Source organism: Periophthalmus magnuspinnatus, chromosome 8, assembly GCF_009829125.3.
Source record: "Periophthalmus magnuspinnatus isolate fPerMag1 chromosome 8, fPerMag1.2.pri, whole genome shotgun sequence".
Lineage (NCBI taxonomy): Eukaryota > Metazoa > Chordata > Actinopteri > Gobiiformes > Gobiidae > Periophthalmus > Periophthalmus magnuspinnatus.
In genome coordinates, this window is record NC_047133.1 from 7,130,165 (window position 1) to 7,150,721 (window position 20,557).

The following is a 20,557-nucleotide window of genomic DNA, read 5'->3' on the forward strand; positions in this document are numbered from 1 at the left end:
TCCAGGCGGATGCTCGGAGCTCTGTCTCTCTGCCCGCGCACAGATGCTCCTGAGGCGGCCACGCGTCAAGCTCAGACCCGGGGGACAGACCGGAAGCGCGGAGAGAGCGTTTCATAATAAAGTCACTGCTGCTGTGGATGGCTCCTGGTTATAAGAAGGTACAGCCGTGTATATTGGTATAGATCTGTACCCTGCACTTGTTGCTTTTAAAGGAGTACTGCGCAACATGTCTGCTGAGGGTCCATCACTTGTTTGTCTCCATGGAGATGTTGTTGTTGTTTTGCCTGGAATGTTCCACTGTAAGAAATTAAACTCAAGGATTTATTTATCTCATTACAGATGTTGTTTTTGCTCTTAAATATCTTGAAATACCTGCATTCTAGCCGGTTTTTCTCAGATCTGACCTGGAAATGGAGCTGCGTTTAAAGCAATTTAAGGTTCTAGACAAAGACAAGTGCTGTGGAAGGGCATCTGACACACCGGGATATACATGGGTGTCAGAGTGGTGAGAAATTAGGGCCATTGCAATAGTAGCGATTAGCAATTTCAAACACATCATTATATCCTTTGAATGAGACACAAGGGTATAAGAGCACAGAGGAAGGGCATCTGACACACAGAGATACATGAGGGTGGAAGGGCATCTGACACACAGAGATACAGGAGGATGGGAGGGCATCTGACATACAGGGATATAGGAGGATGGGAGGGCATCTGACACAAAGATGTAGGAGGATGGGAGGGCATCTGACAGGGGATGATGGGAGGGCATCTGACACACAGGGATATAGGAGGATGGGAGAACATCTGACACAGGGGGATACAGGGGAGTGGAAGGGCATCTGACACATGAGCATGGGAGGGCATCTGACACACAAGGATATATAAAAGGTGGGAGGGCATCTGACATACAGTGATACATGAGGGTGAAAGGGCATCTGACACAAAGATATAGGAGGATGGGAGGGCATGTGACACACAGGATGATGGGAGGGCATCTGATACACAGGATGATGGGAGGGCCTCTGATGTTTTACTGTGAAAGTCCTGGGCCGGACGCGCGGGTTGGGCCGGTGCTCTGACAGTGACAGTGACGGAGCGCAGACCTCCGGGAGCGCTCCACATCACCGGCGCCTTGACCCAAAAATAGCCGCAGATCTGACACTCCGCGGCGGCCTGTATCGCTCTATACTGTCCGCGATAACCCGGAGCGCAGCGGGGAAATATGTGCGTGGGACAGCGGGGGTGGGACCGTCACAGGCCGGTCTGTGGGTGTGCGGGTCTGTGTGCACCCGGGCCAAAGAGGGACAGAGACAGAGGGGCCAAAGAGGGACAGAGACACAGGGGCCAAAGAGAGACAGAGACACAGGGGCCAAAGAGGGACAGAGACACAGGGGCCAAAGAGGGACAGAGACACAGGGGCCAAAGAGGGACAGAGACACAGGGGCCAAAGAGGGACAGAGACACAGGGGGCAAAGAGGGACAGAGACACAGGGGCCAAAGAGGGACAGAGACACAGGGGCCAAAGAGGGCCAGAGACACAGGGGCCACAGAGGGATAGAGACACAGGGGCCAAAGAGGGACAGAGACACGGGGGCCAAAGAGGGACAGAGACACAGGGGCCAAAGAGGGACAGAGACACAGGGGCCAAAGAGGGACAGAGACACAGGGGCCACAGAGGGACAGAGACACAGGGGCCAAAGAGGGACAGAGACACAAGCCAAAGAGGGACAGAGACACAGGGGCCAAAGAGGGACAGAGACACAGGGGCCAAAGAGAGACAGAGACACAGGGGCCAAAGAGGGACAGAGACACAGGGGCCAAAGAGGGACACAGACACAGGGGCCAAAGAGATACAGAGACACAGGGGCCAAAGAGGGCCAGAGACACAGGGGGGCAAAAAGGGACAGATAAGATAAAAGGGCTTTATGTTGGAACGAGATCAGAGTAATATTAAAAAGAAGCGAAACGTGGAGACTTTTTGAGAAGCATAGACCATAGACCTGAGCAGTAGTGTAAGGTATATCTGTACTTTACTTAAGTACATTTCACAGTGGATACTTTTTACTTTTACTTCACTACATTTAAGAGCAGTATCTGTACTTTCTACTCCACTACATTTTTGAACTGGACTGAAAAATCAAAGTACTTTTCATATGATTTGAGGGGTTATTTTTAACATATTCGGGGTGACATCCTGACTAAAGTTTTCAAGTTCAAGCTTCAGCGTTGAACAAACAAAAATAAACGCACAAAATTCATAAGAAAACTGAAGAAACTGAGTCGTATTGTTACAGTTGAACAAAATATGTATAATTTTGAATCAATATCACTACATTTACACTTTAACAAATGAACACTTGTGTGAAATAGTTTTACTTTTTACTCTTAAAGTACATTTTTAAACAGGTACTTTAATACATTTATCTATTTTTTATGTGATACTTTTACTTGAGTAACTTTTGACCTCTGTATCTGTACTTTTACTTAAGCAACAAAGTGGAGTACTTCATCCATCTCTGGACCTGTTGCAAATGAAGATCCTGAAATGAGAAGTGTTGACCTTTGACCTGGTTTATGGTTACTATCTTTGTAGTCACAGGGTTTATCCACGTGAAACCAAAACTGAGCCAGAGTTCGGTGTCGTGTCTGTCAGTGTAAATAAACGAAAGGGTTTTTATTTTTTCGTAATATTCTCAGAAAGTTGCATCGCGGCTCTTTGGCGGGCGACAGGTGCAGCAGGAGGTGGAGACAAACCAGGGTGAAAAAACAAACAAAAGATTCAAATTTTGTTCTTATTCAGTCATAAAGTAAAGTCAAAACTATACTACGGAACATGAGACAGCTATGTTTTAATGCCATACTGTGGAATATTACTGTCAAAGGAACAGCATTTCCTTGGAAACAAGCAGAAAGAAGCCAAACAAGAGCCATGTTTGTGGAAATGCAAGCCCACTTACACTAGACACACGTTTTTTTCTATAGTTTTCAGTGCAATGAACAAGCAGAATGTCTAAAAAAGTTACACAATGTGGCTTTAATTTCATGTATAAACCTGACAGACTTTCCCTTAGTTTCCTGGCCGTTGTGCTCTTTGTGTACAGAGGTTGAGGGTTCTATTCCCATCACTCTGAGGTGTAAACAGATAAACGTGGATCACACACTTGTCTAATCTAAGGCTGTCCTGTGTGTGACGGGGGGAGAGTTAGATTCCCGCTCCTCTTCAGGCTGCTGAAGTGTCTCTGAGCAACGCACGTTTGGCGCCGTGTGTGGTCTTAAACGAGGAGCGGGTGAGAGGAGCTGTGAGCCTCTTCACACCTCCATTTCTCACTTTCTCCATCTCTCGTTCTCCTCTTTCACACCTGAACCCCACCCTCTCTCTCTCTGTCACTGCCTCCATTTCCTTTCTGTGTCTTTCGCCCTCTCTCACTCCATCGGCCTCATTTTCCCTCTCCTACCCCTCTCTCTCCTCACACCTCTTTCTCCCCTTTCACACCTATCCCTCCTCTCTCTCTCTTTCTCTCCTTTCACACCTAACCTTCTCCTCTCTCACTGTCCCCTTCTTCTCTCTCTCTTTACCTCTTCCATTCAGTCTCTATTTCTCTCCCCCTCTCACTTCATCCATCTCTCTCCTCTTTCACATCTACCCCACAACTTTCTCCCTCTCTTTCCTCTCTATCTTTCACACCTAAACTCCCCCCTCTCTCTCCCTTCTCCCCTCTTTCTCCCTCATCTCTCTCTCTCTCTCTCTCTCTCTCCTCATTCACATTTAAACCCCTAGCACTCTTTCCCCAATTTCTCTCTCTCTCCTCTTTCATACCTACCACCTCTCTTTCTTTCACACCTAACTTCCCCTCTTTTCTCTCTGCCCTCTTTCCTTCCCTCCTCATCTCTCTCGCCTCTCTCTCCCTCTCCCCCCTCTCTCTCTTTCTTCTCTATCTTTCACACCTAAACTCCCCCCCTCTCTCTTCCTTCCCTCTTTCTCTCCCTCATCGCTCCCTCTTTCACATTTAAACCCCGATCCCCCCTCTCTCCTCTTTTATACCTACCACCTCTCTTCCTTTCACACCTAGACAGAGATCTGTTCTTCCCCCTCTCTCCCTCCATCTCTTGATCTCCTCTTTCACACCTAAACCCCTACTCATCTCTCTATTTCTCTCTCTCTCCTCTCTCAGTTCCTCTCTTAGTCCCTCCCCCTTCCTCTTTCACATCTAAACCTCTCCCCATCTCTCTCTCTCCTGTCTCAGTCCCTCTCTCTCTCCCCTTCGCTCTCTCTCTCTTCTTTCGCTCTCTTCTTTCCCCTCCTCCCTCCTCCCTCTCTCTCTCCCTCCTTCTCTCTCTCTCTGTGCATTTGAACAGATTGTGTCTCGCCCCAGTGCAGACATATTGCATAAATAGCTCTTAAGGTCAAAACAAGTCCACTGTGTACTGTCTGCATCTGATTACAAAGCATTCTTACCATCAGGAAGTGTGTGTTAGCATGCTAATTGATTGAAGCGCTTATAAACTCATCATGGTGAATCATTAGAATGTTCTGAATGCATAAGGTAAGTGAGGAATAACTTTGGACCACTGCAAAACGTTTAAAATGAACCAGTTCTGTTCTCCTCGTTTCAAAGACGGTAAAAATCACGTACAGCCACTTTAAAGTCTTAGTAACACTCAGTTTGATGTTTTGAAGTCTTTTTTTTTTTTTTTTTTACCGTGAAATGCGTTTTAAAATACAGATTTGCCAAACCAAGGTTATGGAAAAACATGAATAAGGAAGAAAAAAAACCCTCCAAAACACAACACATCACTTTTAACACAAGAACCATTTATTAAAGTCCTGTGCGGGTTCTACTCTTGGAAAAAAAACAAGTATCTGAGCAGCAGGTTACACAGAACAGCAGCGACACCACAAGTCTACTAGAGACACTTAAAGAGGAGGTATTTTACTTCTACGGGGTATTAACTGTAACACATAACATATTTAGATCACCATGTTTCCTTTTGTTGTTTTGAAAATGCTACATTCACCTAAAACAAGGTATTATTAACATGTTTTATAAATTTCACTTTCATGCTCTCTGCGCTAAGTCACTCCCCCCTCAGAGCGCTATCACAACACATTCAGCTGCATCCCGCTAAAGAAACTACTGCACATCACATCAGGTTTGTCAAGTTGCTGTGTACAGTTTTGTATCATGTTTTTGTATATTTATGGAGAATTGTCGTGTGGGAGCATGGGTGATGTCGGCTTGTGGGCGGAGCCTTGTACAGAATCTTACAGCTAATCGTAAAGAGGGTTTGAGTAGGGTCCAGGAGAGATCGCTATATTTCTCAAACATGCATGGATGACATTTAAAACCTCTTCAGCCATGGTTTTAATGAGAGAGCAGCGTTAGAACATGGAAAAAAGCTTAAAAAAAAGAGAGAATTTTTTGCAGAATACCTCCTCTTTGAGCAAAATTATATAAAAAATCTAAAATTCTCATAAAATCTTCTTAAATCCACTGAAACATTCACTTTCCCTCTTTTTATGTCTGTTTTCAGTTTTTCAATTTTCACTTTCAGTCTTAGTCAAACCACCAACCTGCGACGACAGACACATCCACATCTAAATTCTAAAAGTTCTAAAAAAAAGTATTAAAATTGTGGTTAAAAATTCCTAAAATAAAAAAACAAAAAAAACAAAACATCTTGAATCTTGTTTCAAACAGACCTCTGTTTGCTTCAGGCTCATGTTAAACAGTGATGTGTTTAAGCCTTCATAGTGTGACTAGGCCTGCTCCAAACCAGTGTAAAATAAATGTGAGATCCTTCTATTTTAACTCACCAAAATGAAAGCTTTTTAGTTTAGGCACTGTTGGATTTCATTATAAAGCACAAAATTGTATATAAAAAACAAAAAAGCAGTGTAAAGTTTTCTAAAATTAATTAAAAAATCAGATGGTAGAATATGTTTCGAAAACACGTCTAAGGTTTTAAGTTTAAAATGTGAGTTTAAACGACTTAAATCAATCTGTTGTGCTTGCGTCGCTCTGTAGTTCTAATCTCTGACACCTGTGGTTCATTATGTTATAATATACAAAGCGCCCCCTATTGACAGCTGCACATCACACGAGCGAACAGACCTTTTTTTTTCCATTTGTACCAGAATGACTACGTGACGCTACCGAATCCTACGAGTATCACCGATTATAAAACTGGAGAAGGAAGTGTGTACGTCACAGTGGGCGTGGAGGTGAAACACGAGGGTAGATCGGCAAAATGGTGTCTTGAAAATAAGAGATTGAAGATTAAAGTCAAACATGAATCACTCCAAATACAACTTCAGAGGCTCAATGAGAAGAAATGACTAGAACATGGAGATCTGAACAGAACAATTTGCAGAACAGACCTGATTTAAATTTTAAATATGAATCTGATCTCTCAAAAAAAAATATCCTTTGAATATATTTTAATTTCAAAAACAACTAAACTAAACTCTGGTGCACTGTGTAACTTTTCTGGTGGTGGATTCTGAAATGTTCCACTGTTTGACATTACACTTAGATAAACTTGAGTTTGCGTTACACATGACCAGGTAAAAGGTCAGATCTGTGGAAAGGAGAGTCCACGCACTGTAACAATGCATTTTACAAGGTCTGTTTGAACAATACATTGATTTGAATACATGCATGATATGTTTAATACCATAACGTGGAATATTCCTGGTATAACAGCAATATCTCCATGGAGACAAGCAGGTGGCAGACCAGAAAAGTTACATGTAGAGCACGTGGAGAAACTACAGTGTATTTAGAGATCTACTAAATATATTTATCCACTAGTGTTGTCACGATACTAAAATTTCAAACCCGATTTCGATGCTAAGGAATAGACTCGATACCCGATACCGATTCTGATACCACGATGACAATAAAAACACTCTTTCTTTAGACAATAGAATGTGATTTTCAACATTAAACGGTAGTATTTTCTTTTATAATCCCATTTGGCCTTATATCTGTGTAATCCCTCAGTGTCCAGGTTGTTTAGTATCGATACTTGCTCAAACGAGTATCTAGTTTTGATAATAGTTTTAGTATCAATTAGTATCTGATTTTCGATACTTTTGACAGCCCTAATCTCTACACTCGTCACAAATCTCGAAAAACTAGATTAATATTGTGAAGTTTTAGCCGACACAGGTGTTGTCCAATGTGGAGGTGATCAGGGCAGGTCCTTGTGCTCAGTCATGGTGTCTTTGATAATCTGAAACAAAACAGAAAACAAACACGTTATTTTAAATCAGCCCTTTTCTGCTTGTGTCGCTCTATATTTATAATCTCTGACACCAGTGGATCATCATGTTATAATTTGTACATTTTAAATCACAATATTCATCTAAAACAACTTAATAAAAGAAACAAATCCGCTGACGTCCATGTTAGAAAACTGTGGTGCCCAATGGGAGCTGACGTCGCCATAAACGTCATCACAACAAAGCGCCGCATGCTGTCAGCGCCCCCTATGGACAGCTGCACATCACACCAGCGAGCAGACAATTTGTTTTTCATTTGCACCAAAATGACTAAACCACGCTGTCAAATCGTATGAGTATCACCGATTAAGAAAATAAAACCGGAGAAGGAAGCGCGTACGTCACAGTGGGCGTGTACACGGGCGTAGATCGGCAAAATGGCGTCTTGAAAATAAGCGATTAAAGATTGCTCAAACAGGCTCAATGAGAAGAAACGACTAGAACATGGTTAAAAGCTCCAAAAAGAACAGTTTGCAGAACAAGTCTGATTTAAACCAGAGAAGACACAGGGGAACCAGGTGAGACAGCGCCCTCTGGAGACCACAGCAAAGAGGTGCGAAATGACTGAAATCCTTCCAGTTTAACCTGAGCTGAGACACGAATCCTCAGGTGGAATTTGTTGTTTAAAGGGCCCGTATTACACTATTTTCTGATCTGTTATAACATTGTTTCCTCATCATAAACAGACCTGGAGTTGTGTTTTGTTTCATTCACACACATTTAACAGACAAACCCTGCATATTTTTCTCTCAAACAGAAAACACTCATGAGGTAAAACAGGAAGTGAACCACTGCATTTTAAGATTAATATGACAAGTTTGTGGAGCCGATCCCAAACAAATAATGAGAAGGTTCAACATTTGTAGATCAAAAGTTTGGAAACTGCCCTACTGTCCTCCTTGATCCCTGTGTGTCAGATGCCCTCCCATCCTCCTCTATGTCAGATCGAGGTGGGGGCAGATCAAATGTCTGTAGTTAATCTGTAGCTGTTGTGGTGTGTCAGATGCCCTCCCAGGTGTTGTGGTTGGATAAGTATGATACATTTGAGCATTATCGTTTGGACAGTCTTTCATAATAACCTCTGACCTCTCCATCGCGGGTTTCCACGGTGCGCACCAGGATGCTCCTCTTCACGTGAGCCTCTGGGGTCTTGGTGTCCAGCCCAGTGTCTGCAGATGAACAGAGAGGTAAGTCTGAGCTATAATATTAATGTGTTATTATGATTAATGCACCAGTTTGGAAATGCAAAACAAACGCATCACTGACCTCTGAACTGTAGGTTGGAAAAACTCTGAACCGGAATAGTGATCCTGGAAATATATACAGAATTATTTAAAGCCCCAGTATGTAACAATTTAGTCAAAAATATACTAAACTAAAAGCATGTTTTTGTTGATTTTTTTCAGTTTGGGTTGTGTTTATTGCACTAAAAAACAGAAGCTCCGAAGTATGGATTTAGCTTTCTATTTCCATGGAATCATGCAGGTGACGTGCCTTCTTCAGAAAGTTACATACTGTAGCTTTAAAGGAACTGTATGGAAGAATTTGATATTCCATAAACATGACCTCATTATGTCACCAGACATGAGGTAAACTTGTTCAAATCAAATATAACTTTTACTGATGGCAATTATAATCCTGATTTATTGTTAATTACAAAAACACTGGACATGACGTCTCATTTATGTATGTTTTAAGTTTTTCTTTTGGTTCAAGATGATTATCCAATGAGAAAGCAGAATGAGCCTCACATCTCTCATTTGGGTTGCCAGTTTCAAAGCTGAAATCCAGTTGGTTTAAATCTAAAATGCCTCTCTCTGATCTGAATGGTCACTACCTAAACCTCAGCACCTGCAGACAATCATGACTCAGTGCTAGTGCAGCCTCTGCAGCTCAGTGAGTGAATTCTGAAGGTTCTTTCACATGAGGCCTGTCCATAAACTGAGAATGAGACACACCTGAATGTGTCTCTATCTGCAGGTGAAGGCTCTGGACACACAGGCTCAGATGGGATTGGAATCATTTTAAGAGGCTGGAGACTGATTTAATATTGATTGTATTGACACTTTGCCGCTGATTTAATCAACATTCCCCAGGGGTGTGATGCTAACTATAGGCACTGCTCTGTCTGAGGCGACTTTAATCTTGGCTTTAATTTAACACCATCTGACCAAAAAGAATTGATTTAGCTGCAACTACAACAGATGAGCTGATTTGTGCTGTTAAACAAGTCCCTCTCAAATAACATTGCAGCCACAAGCTAGCTAGCATTAGCCAACAGTTTGTCAGTTCGTCACTCTCACCTTTTTGTTGAAGATAAAACTCCTAAACAGGATCATGAACGCTCAGATCAATCACACGCTCCTGAACATGTGCTTTTTATATCCATTTTATATTTGGTCTTATGTTTTTAAAATTTAGATCTTAAAAAGTATTTGGATATGTTTGCTAATCTGTGCATTATGTCACCATGGGAACTACTGAACATTCCTCCAGAGACATGCATGCAGAACCCCACTGATAATATAGTATTGATAGTGGAAGTATTTGTACTTGTGCCCTCTTCCTCACCTGCTCTCCTCTCCTTCCAGCAGCTTCCTGTAGGTGGCGATCTCAATGTCCAGGGCCAGTTTGACGTTGAGGAGGTCCTGGTAGTCCTGGAGGTGTCGGGCCATCTCCTCCTTCAGACTCTGGATCTCCTCCTCCAGATGAGCCACCCTCTCCTGGTACGCCGAGCTCTCCAGCGCCGCCCGCTCCTCCTGCTCTCGCAACTGACGCTCCAAAGACTCGTTCTGAAGAGAGCGAGGAGAGGATTTAATCAACAGCCCTACAGGTGAGTGGGATACCAGTGCTAGAAACTGCTGTTGTGTCCTTTAGCAAGACACTTCACCCACCTTGCCAAGTATGAATGTGGTGTGTGTGTGAGTGTTGTTGGGGTCTACTGTCAGTCTGTCCCAGGGCAGATGTGGCTACAATGGTATCTCACCACCACTGAGTGTGGAGTGAATTAATAATGCTCTGTAAAGGGCTTTGGGTGTCTTGGAAGGTAATTAAAGTATGCCATGCTCTCCAGGGCCCACAAGAAAAAAAGGACTGGAAGAGAGAGAGAAGGAAGAAAGGAAAGAGAGGAGTGAAAGAATGGAGACCTCAGTGTCCATTATGTGAAGCAGCAGCTCTATGTGTGAGCCCCTGAACATCATGCACCTCACCACCAGAGGGCACTCTGCAACTCTGCCTCTGTCTCTGCCCCTGCCTCTGTCCATGTCTCTACCTCTGTCCCTGTCTCTGTCCGTGTCCCTGCCCCTGTTTTTACTCCTGTTTCTGTCTCTGCCTCTGTCTCTGCCTCCGGCTCTGCCCCTGTCTCTGCCTCTGTCTCTGCCTCTGTCTCTGCCTCTGTCTCTGCCTTTGTCTCTGTCTCTGCCCCTGTCTCTGCCTCTGTCTCTGCCTCTGTCTCTGCCCCTGTCTTTGTCCCTGTCTCTGCCCCTGTGTCTGCCTCTGTCTCTACCCCTGTCTCTGCCCCTGTCTCTGCCTCTGCCTCTGTCTCTGCCCCTGTCTCTGTCTCTGTCTCTGCCCCTGACTTGTCCCTGTTTCTACCTCTGTCTCAGCCTCTGTCTCTACCCTTGTCTCTACCCCTGTCTCTACCCTTGTCTCAGCCTCTGTCTCTACCCCTGTCTTCACTGAGTCTCCACAGGGTTGAGTGATGCTAGCACCAAACTGGACCCCTCCGTCTCCTCTCACATTTATGTCTTAAGTTTGGAGGAGGTCCATTTCACAGAATTCATGAGACACAGAGCAGTGATGGAGGAGCTTCATTAAACCAAAGGTCAAGGGTCAGAGGTCAGAGCTACAGACTCTAAAGACTCTCCGGCTCATGCTGATAGACTCTGCACAGTTATTCACAGTACTATCGGCTTTTCTACATCAGTAATGCTCCATTCTGAAACATGTCTCAAATCTGTTCACAATGTAGTAGGAGTAATAGTAGTAGTAGTAGTACATTGCAGTATTTGTGTTTACTTATATCAATATATTTGCATCATATTAAGCACTATGTTTGTATGCTTGCAGTACATGTTTGTTGTGTTGCTATGGTTACTCACAGTCCCTCGGAGTGCTTCCAGGTCACAGGTCACCACCTGCACTTGTCGTCTGTACTCGTTGGCTTCCTGTTTGGCCTGACGTAGAGCCTCTGCGTTCCTATTGGCTGCATCGGTCAGGTCGGCGAACTGTGGACCAATCAGAGACGAGTATCAGTATTATTTTGTCATAAGGTCCTGTTCTAGTCCTGGTTTAGTTCTAGTCTAGTTCAGGTTTAGTTCCAGTTTTTTGTTGTTTTTTTTTGTTGTGTTTTTAGTGCGTATGTGTGATTGTACTATGTATAATCTGTACTTTATACTTGTACTAGTCCTCTGTTTCCTGTGTGCTTTTACAGTAATGTTCACACCTTAGACCTGTACCAGTCCTCTGTCTCCTGCATGTTGGAGGAGGCCATGGTCTCGTACTGGACCCTGATGTCCCTCAGAGCCGCGGTCAGGTCGGGTTTGGACAGGTCCAGATCCACGTGGACCTGCTGAGCCAGAATCTGCTCCTGAAGCTCACGGAGCTCCTGGGGTAATGAGAACACAACATAAACACACAGATATACACATACAGACAGAGAGACAGACGGGAGGAGAGAGGAGTGTCATTCCCCAGTTTGAGTAATTTCCCATATTTGTGTTGATCATGCTAGTCCATTAGCTAGAAACAGTGAACAGTGTTATTATGGGTCAGGTGTAGCCTTAGTTCTGCATTTATTTAAAGAGCCCACAATACTCTATTTTCTTTCTTTTCTGTTCTTATGTTGTTTCCTCATCACAAACAGACCTGGAGTTGTGTTTTGTTTCATTCACACATGTTTAATACAGAAACTCTGCAGATTTAGTCTGAGATCTTCTCTCAAACAGAAAATACTTTGTTCCTTGTGATGTCATGTGGTAATACAGGAAGTGCTCCACAGTGTTTTTAAACCCCATATACCTTCACTAGAATCATTTGGATGATTTCAGCCTTGAAGTCGCCAATATCACTTGAACTTAGTGTAAAAGGAGCTACCACTCTGTGACATCACAATGTGGAACAGAGAATTTTGAGCTTTGGAGATGTACACAGACTAATAATAAAGTGTTACTCAAACACGTGTGAATGAAACAAAACACAACTCCAGGTCTGTTTGTGATGAGGTAACAACATTAAAACATGACTTAGAGCTGACAGAAGTCTGTTTTATGTAATATAGGCCCGTTTAAGTTTAGTAGTAGTTTCCCTTAACGTTTTTCTGCACTGATCTGTTTGTTTAGGTTTATAATTTCACAAACATTTGGCTCATATTTGACCGAAAATATCATGTTGAAAAAGTAAAATAATTAGATAACATTTTAGATGTAGTTTGTCTGTGTAAGTGTTGTTTTTGACTAAATTTGGGGGAATGAAAGCAATGACTGTATTAGCTGCTGTTTTTGGCCTTATAAAAATGACTGAACCTCGCCCACTGTTGCAGCAGAGGGTGCAGGAACTTTAACTTCTTCTTTTACTGTGTAGAATAATAATGGACACATACTGTATATATGCGTTCACGTTGATGTAGATTGTGATGATGTCATAATCTCAGAAGAAGACAAGACCCAGTTTTCCATATTGATTACATCATACTTTGTCGCAAATGCTGAATCTGATCATTTCTATTAGTGACTAGACACAAGACTTCACTGTGTAGCACTAAGTTTAGCCATTTGAATTTTTCATGTGGTGAAGCTATCTGAGACACAGTATTTATTCAAAGTATTCAAACCTAAAATGGCAGCCTGCAGAGCTAAACTCAGACTGACCTCATCGTGGACTTTCTTGAGGAAGTTGATCTCGTCCTGAAGAGCTTCGATCCTCCGCTCCAACTGCACTCGGCTCAGAGCTGCCTCGTCCACATCCTGCAGAATGAAAAGGAATTACAGTAGTAGTAATAGTAGTAGTAGTAGTAGTAGAAGTAGTAGTAGTTATTGTACCTGTCTAAAGGCGCTCAAACTGTTCTCGGCCTCTTGCCTCAGAACCATCTCGTCCTGCAGCCTGAAAACACACAAACACGTCACAAAGACTTTAGGTCAACTTTAAAAAGAAACTGTGCATTTCAAACCCTGTTAAAATTCCCCAGACAGTCACACAGCGCCCCCTAGAGGCCTGAGCTCTGTTCAAGTAAAGAAGAGCAGCGGTGACAAACAGCAGCCCTGGAGAGAACCCACATCACTGCACAGGACTGACTGAGAAAACGATAATTCAAATGTAAACAAACTATGAAGCAGCAGCAGCAGCAGGTTCTCGTGAAGCAGGTGACCAGACTCTGCTGCTCTGTACAGACTGGAGCAGATGAGAGTCCGGTTCAGCCAGGCTACTGTGTTTTAGGTGTAAACTGTTTGTGAGATGAACCATGTGGAATATAGAATAAGGTTATGGATGCTGGGACTTGTTCTTCCATCTCGTCATTTCCCTACATAAAACTTTGTGCATTACGTCAGATGCCCATCCATATGTGTGCCAAATCTAAAAGCACTTATCAACATGGCTCTGGATATTGATGCTTTTACATTTACAGGACTCAAACTGTGCACAGCCCCAGCTAATGGATTCCCTCCTGCAGCGCTCTGCTCGCCTCTGTCTCCCTCCTCTCTCCCTGTCTCTCCTCTTTTTCGCCTTTTCTACTCCTTCTCCTCTCTCTGTCTCTCCCTCACAGTTTGACACCCTGTCTCTCCCCGTCCCTCCCTCTCTTCTCTCTTCCGTCTCTTCCCTCGCTCCCTCACAGCTGGACAGCCTGTTGCTCCTCTGCGTTGCTCAGCTGAAAGTTCTTCTGCCTGAGTGCTTCTCAGACAGAGCAGGGGGCCGTTCCCACAGAGACACAAAAGCCCCAGAGCACCTCCCCCCTCCTCTCTCCCCTCCTCCATCCCCTCCCCTCCCACCCGTCCCCACTCTCGCCTCCCTCCTCCTGAAAGCTTCATGAGTCACAGACAAAACTTTAAAGGGCACATATTATGCTGTTTTCTGATCTGTTATAATGTTGTTTCCTCATCACAAACAGACCTGGAGTTGTGTTTTGTTTCATTCATACATGTTTAACGCACAAACCCTGCATGTTTAGGCTAAGTTCTCTCTCTCTCAAATAGAAAACACTCTGTTCCACCTTGTGATGTCATGTGGTAATACAGGAAGTGCTCCACTGTGTTTTCAAACTCCACACACCTTCACTAGAATCATTTGGATTAGCCCCGGAATTGCCAATCTCCACTGAACTAAAGGTAAAACGTAGCTGTTTACTTAAAAACTACCACTACATGACATCACAAGGTGGACTAGAACATGACTCCAGGTATGTTTTTAATTAGGTAACGACATTGTACCATGGCTTAAAGCTCACAAGAGTATATAGGAGCTTTATCATCTAAACTAACGCCTAATATTATGTGTACAGGTCTGGTCCATATGCTCTTCTTCTTCTATGGAGCATCTGCAGCTACTGGGAGAGTTAGCGACAAAAGCTATGACCTTTGCCCTGCGGGGTTGTAGTCACTTTGTAGTTTTCAGTGGGTTTGTCCCAAGAGCAGCAGCTGGACGTCTCCCACGCCTCTGATGGTGCGTTCAAGAGCTGCTCAAAAACATGGACTAGTAATGCACTTAACCCAGCAGGAGTTTGAAAAAGAAAGAAAGAAAGTAGAAGTAGTAGTAGTAGTAGGAGAAGTAGTAATAGTAGTAGGTTTAGTATTAGAAGTAGTAGTAGTAGGAGAAGTAGTAATAGTAGTAGGTTTAGTATTAGAAGTAGCAACACCAACAATAGTAGTAATAGTAGTAACTGCAATATTAGTGGTAGTAGTAGCAGTAGTAGAAGTAGTAATAGTAGTAGTAAAAGCACCAGCAGTAATAGTAGTAGTAGTGTAATAGCAACAGTAGTAGTAGCAGCAGTAACAGCAGTATTAGTAGTAATAGTAGCAGTAGTAGTTGTAGTAGTAGTAGTAGTAGTAGTAGTAGAAGAAGAAGAAGTAATAGTAGTAGCATTAACAGCAGTATTAGTAGTAGTAGTACTTGTTGTTGTAGTAGTAGTAGTAGCAGCACATTTTTTTCTTCCCCTGACGCCCGACAGTCCAGTCAGCTGTCCCTGAATGCACCGCTTCATTCAGACTCGGGTCACGTCTCGTTCACAGACTCATTAAAAATCTGACGTCGTTGTTTCATTCAGCAAACATCTGCAGCTCACAGGCTTTTGTGTTTACTGAGGAACCAGAGACTAGAGACCAGAGACCAGAGACCAGAGACCAGAGACCAGAGACCAGAGACCAGAGACCAGACCAGAGACTAGAGACCAGAGACCAGAGACCAGACCAGAGACCAGAGACCAGACCAGAGACCAGAGACCAGAGACCAGAGACCAGAGACCAGAGACCAAAGACCAGACCAGAGACCAGAGACCAGAGACCAGACCAGAGACCAGAGACCAGAGACCAGAGACCAGACCAGAGACCAGAGACCAGAGACCAGAGACCAGACCAGAGACCAGAGACCAGAGACCAGAGACCAGAGACCAGACCAGAGACCAGAGACCAGAGACCAGAGACCAGAGACCAGACCAGAGACCAGAGACCAGAGACCAGAGACCAGAGACCAGACCAGAGACCAGAGACCAGAGACCAAAGACCAGACCAGAGACCAGAGACCAGAAACCAAAGACCAGACCGGAGACCAGACCAGAGACCAGAGACCAGAGACCAGAGACCAGAGACCAGAGACCAGAGACCAGACCAGAGACCAGAGACCAGAGACCAGAGACCAGAGACCAGAGACCAAAGACCAGAGACCAGAGACCAGAGACCAGAGACCAGACCAGAGACCAGAGACCAGAGACCAGAGACCAGAGACCAGAGACCAGAGACCAGACCAGAGACGAGAGACCAGAGACCCGAGACCAAAGACCAGACCAGAGACCAGAGACCAGAGACCAGAGACCAGAGACCAGACCAGAGACCAGAGACCAGAGACCAAAGACCAGACCAGAGACCAGAAACCAAAGACCAGACCGGAGACCAGACCAGAGACGAGAGACGAGAGACGAGAGACCAGAGACCAGAGACCAGAGACCAGAGACCAGAGACCAGAGACCAAAGACCAGACCAAAGACCAGAGACCAGAGACCAGAGACCAGAGACCAAAGACCAGACCAGACCAGAGACCAGAGACCAGAGACCAGAGACCAGACCAAAGACCAGAGACCAGAGACCAGAGACCAGAGACCAAAGACCAGACCAGAGACCAGAGACCAGAGACCAGAGACCAGAGACCAAAGACCAGACCAGAGACCAGAGACCAGAGACCAGAGACCAGACCAGAGACCAGAGACCAAAGATCAGACCAGAGACCAGAAACCAAAGATCAGACCAGAGACCAGAGACAAAAGACCAGACCAGAGACCAGAGACCAGAGACCAGACCAGAAACCAGAGACCAAAGACCAGACCAGAGACCAGAGACCAGAGACCAGACAGCAGAGACCAGAGACCAGAAACCAGAAACCAAAGACCAGACCGGAGACCAGACCAGAGACCAGACCAGAGACCAGAGACCAGACCAGAGACCAGGGACCAAAGACCAGGGACCAAAGACCAGAGACCAGACCAGAAACCAGAAACCGAAGACCAGACCAGAAACCAGAGACCAGAGATCAAAGTCCAGACACCAGAGACCAAAGACCAGAGACCAGAGACCAAAGACCAGAGACCAGACCAGACACCAGACCAAAGACCAGACTAGAGACCAGAGACCAGAGACCAGACCAAAGACCAGAGACCAGAGACCAGAGACCAGAGACCAGAGACCAAAGACCAGACCAGAGACCAGAGACCAGAGACCAGAGACCAGAGACCAAAGACCAGACCAGAGACCAGAGACCAGAGACCAGAGACCAGACCAGAGACCAGAGACCAAAGATCAGACCAGAGACCAGAAACCAAAGATCAGACCAGAGACCAGAGACAAAAGACCAGACCAGAGACCAGAGACCAGAGACCAGACCAGAAACCAGAGACCAAAGACCAGACCAGAGACCAGAGACCAGAGACCAGACAGCAGAGACCAGAGACCAGAAACCAGAAACCAAAGACCAGACCGGAGACCAGACCAGAGACCAGACCAGAGACCAGAGACCAGACCAGAGACCAGGGACCAAAGACCAGGGACCAAAGACCAGAGACCAGACCAGAAACCAGAAACCGAAGACCAGACCAGAAACCAGAGACCAGAGATCAAAGTCCAGACACCAGAGACCAAAGACCAGAGACCAGAGACCAAAGACCAGAGACCAGACCAGACACCAGACCAAAGACCAGACTAGAGACCAGAGACCAGAGACCAGACTAAAGACTAGAGACCAGAACCTGTTTTACTACTTTTTTTGTCCCAGTCTGTGGCAGCAGAAGTGTTTGAGTTTGTCCAGGTTGGCAGCACTGTAGTAGTCATAACGTTAGTAGTTGTTTGGTAGTAGCAATAGTAGTAGCAGCAATACTCTCTCTTACCTGTGCTTCAGTTTATTGAGGTTAGGTCAGTAGTTGTAGTAGTAATGGTATATGTAGCAGTAATAGTAGTAGTAGTAACACTCTTTCTTACCTGTGTTTGAGTTTGTCCAGGTCGGCGGCACTGTTGTCCCGCTCCACCTCAGCTCGGGCCTTGGCGGAGGTCAGGTGGTCCACTTGTCTCCTCAGCTCCCTCAGTTCATCCTGGTACATCTCGCCCACTCGGCTGGGCTCCTTCACCTTCAGCTGGTTCACCTCGGCCACCAGCACCTTGTTCTGCTGCTCCAGGAGCCGCACCTTCTCGATGTAGCTGGCGAAGCGATCGTTCAGGCCCATCATCTCCACCTTCTCATTGGTCCTGGTCTCCTAAAAGGGCACATGACAGGATGGACTACTCATTTCACCAAAACACATCATTGGATTTAAGATTTTACAAAAGATTTTAACATTTTTTTCCCCAGTGGCAATATTTAGCTTCAAGTTTGGTTTAAAATTATTACCTATATTTACAACAGGTTCATTCCACCACATTAAGGGAAAATGATTGAATTATCAGAATCTGTCATACTCACTTTAAACTGGGCCTTCAGGGCAGAGTCTGCGGAGAAGTCCAGGCGGTCCACAGGGCTGCCGAGGAGGAGCGAGCCCACTGAAGATCTGGAGAAGAACGTTTAAAGAGGCGGTATTACACTTCTAGATCACCATGTTACCTTCATGCTATATTCACGAAAAAAACAACAACAACGTATTAACATGTTTTAGAAGTTTCTCTTTTGTTTTTGCCACTCTGAGTCCCCCCTCCCAGTGCTCTCTGTGTTAAGTCACTCTCCCTTCAGAGCACTATCACAAACAATCAGCGTACATCCCACTAAGGCAACTACTGCACATCACATCGCTCTAGAGATGACACAGGTAGACAGGAGCAGACAGGAGCAGACAGGAGCAGACAGGAGCAGACGGGAGCAGACAGGAGCAGACAGGAGCAGACATGAGCAGACAAGAGCAGACAAGAGCAGAAAGGAGCAGACAGGGGCAGAAAGGAGCAGACATGAGCAGACAGGAGCAGACAAGAGCAGACAAGAGCAGACAGGAGTACACAGGAGCAGACAGGGGCAGAAAGGAGCAGACAAGAGGAGACAGGGGCAGACAGGAGCAGACAGGAGCAGACAGGAGCAGACAGGAGTATACAGGAGCAGACGGGGGCAGAAAGGAGCAGACAGGAGCAGACAGGAGCAGACAGGAGCAGACAGGGGCAGAAAGGAGCAGACAAGAGGAGACAGGGGCAGCATTAATGACACAATGGAGCTCAACAGAGATCCGCACACCCTTGTTTCCAGAAGTTAATTTCTAGTTCATTTTTTCCATAGACTTTCCGAAAAAAGTTATATTAAAAGTTTGAAAGCTCAGGTCTGATCAGCTCTGTGGAACTAATGACCACAAGACCTGTACTTTTATTTAAAATCTGTGTCTGAAACTTTATAAACTGCTATGTTATTAAAACATTTTACTGAATCTTGTGGTTTGAATGTGTTTTTCAACTTAAAACAGCCGTGTTATAGATATTTGTTAGCTCGTAGCTGCCTTTGAACTCTTTTTATTTTTATTTTTAAAAAACTGCATAGGAAAATTGATGGAACATTTACTTCTTGAACATGAGCATCACTGTTGAGCTCCACACCTTTTACTTATACTTGAGTTATATCAGCAGATGGGCAGTGCCAGTATTTGTAGTTAAACTGGTAGAAGTAGTAGTACTACAATAGTTGAACAGCAGTAGCAGCAGTAGCAGTTGTAGTAGTGGTAGTAGTAGTAATGTTGTAACTCAATGGGAGACAGAGACAGAAAGGAACAGTATTAATCAGTTATATTGGCAGTTGGGCAGTAGTAGTAGTAGTAGTAGTAGTAGTAGTAGTAGTAGTAGTAGTAGTGGTAGTAGTAGCAGTAGTAGTAGAGGTACTTTTAGTAGTAGCAGCAGTAGTAATAGTAGTACTATTAGTATTAGTAGTAGCAGTAGTGGTAGTAGTAATAGTTGTTGTAGTTGTAGTAGCAGTTAGTAGTAGTAGTAGTAGTTGTAGTTGTAGCAGTAACCTTGTAACTCAAAAACTCTGTAATAATAATCATATTTTGAGTGACTTTGAGAGCCGGCTACATTTGATTAATCTGATAACTCCAGAAATCCGATTTCTGTAGTAAACGTGGCACAGACCTGGAGATGGGGCTGGAGTGGGTCAGGCTCCGTGGCGTCCCGTGCCAGGATAAGCGGGCAGACGACAGGCGCAGGGCGGTCGGGTTCTGGGTCCCAAAACGTTTACGGTACGAGGACTGCACTCTCTGGGTCTCCATGTCTGCGCTGTGCTGAGGAGGGAATAGAACCAGCACACAGTGGACAGGGGCTTATAAAGGGGGGACAGGAGGGAGGAGGGGCCCGAGGGTGTAGAGGGAGGCAGGAGGGAGGAGGGGCCCAAGGGTGCAGGGGGGGCCCGAGGCTGCAGGGGGACAAGAGGGAGGAGGGTCCCAAGGGTGCTGGGGGGGCCCGAGGGTACAGGGGGACAAGAGGGAGGAGGGGCCCAAGGGTGCAGGAGGGGCCCGAGGGTGCAGGGGGGGAGGACAGGGGCTTATAAAGGGAGGACAGTGACGGGTGCAGAGGGGGGACAGGAGCAGACAGGAGCAGAGAGTGAATGGGACAAAAGAGA

The 20,557-nt window shown here is 45.1% G+C and overlaps 1 protein-coding gene across 1 annotated transcript; it reads right to left on the reverse strand.

Annotated features, from left to right (window-relative positions):
* Positions 1–4,796: 4,796 nt before the first annotated feature.
* gfap (glial fibrillary acidic protein) lies at positions 4,797–20,248 on the reverse strand. Its single transcript, XM_033970676.2, has 11 exons — positions 20,071–20,248; positions 18,437–18,521; positions 17,959–18,230; positions 13,327–13,387; positions 13,156–13,251; positions 11,733–11,894; positions 11,389–11,514; positions 9,860–10,080; positions 8,555–8,598; positions 8,375–8,457; positions 4,797–7,239 (listed from the first exon to the last, which is right to left on the reverse strand). The coding sequence occupies exons 1-11, from the start codon at positions 20,205–20,207 to the stop codon at positions 7,198–7,200; spliced, it is 1,329 nt and encodes a 442-aa protein (XP_033826567.1). The 5' UTR covers positions 20,208–20,248; the 3' UTR covers positions 4,797–7,197.
* Between the last annotated feature and the right edge of the window lie 309 nt (positions 20,249–20,557).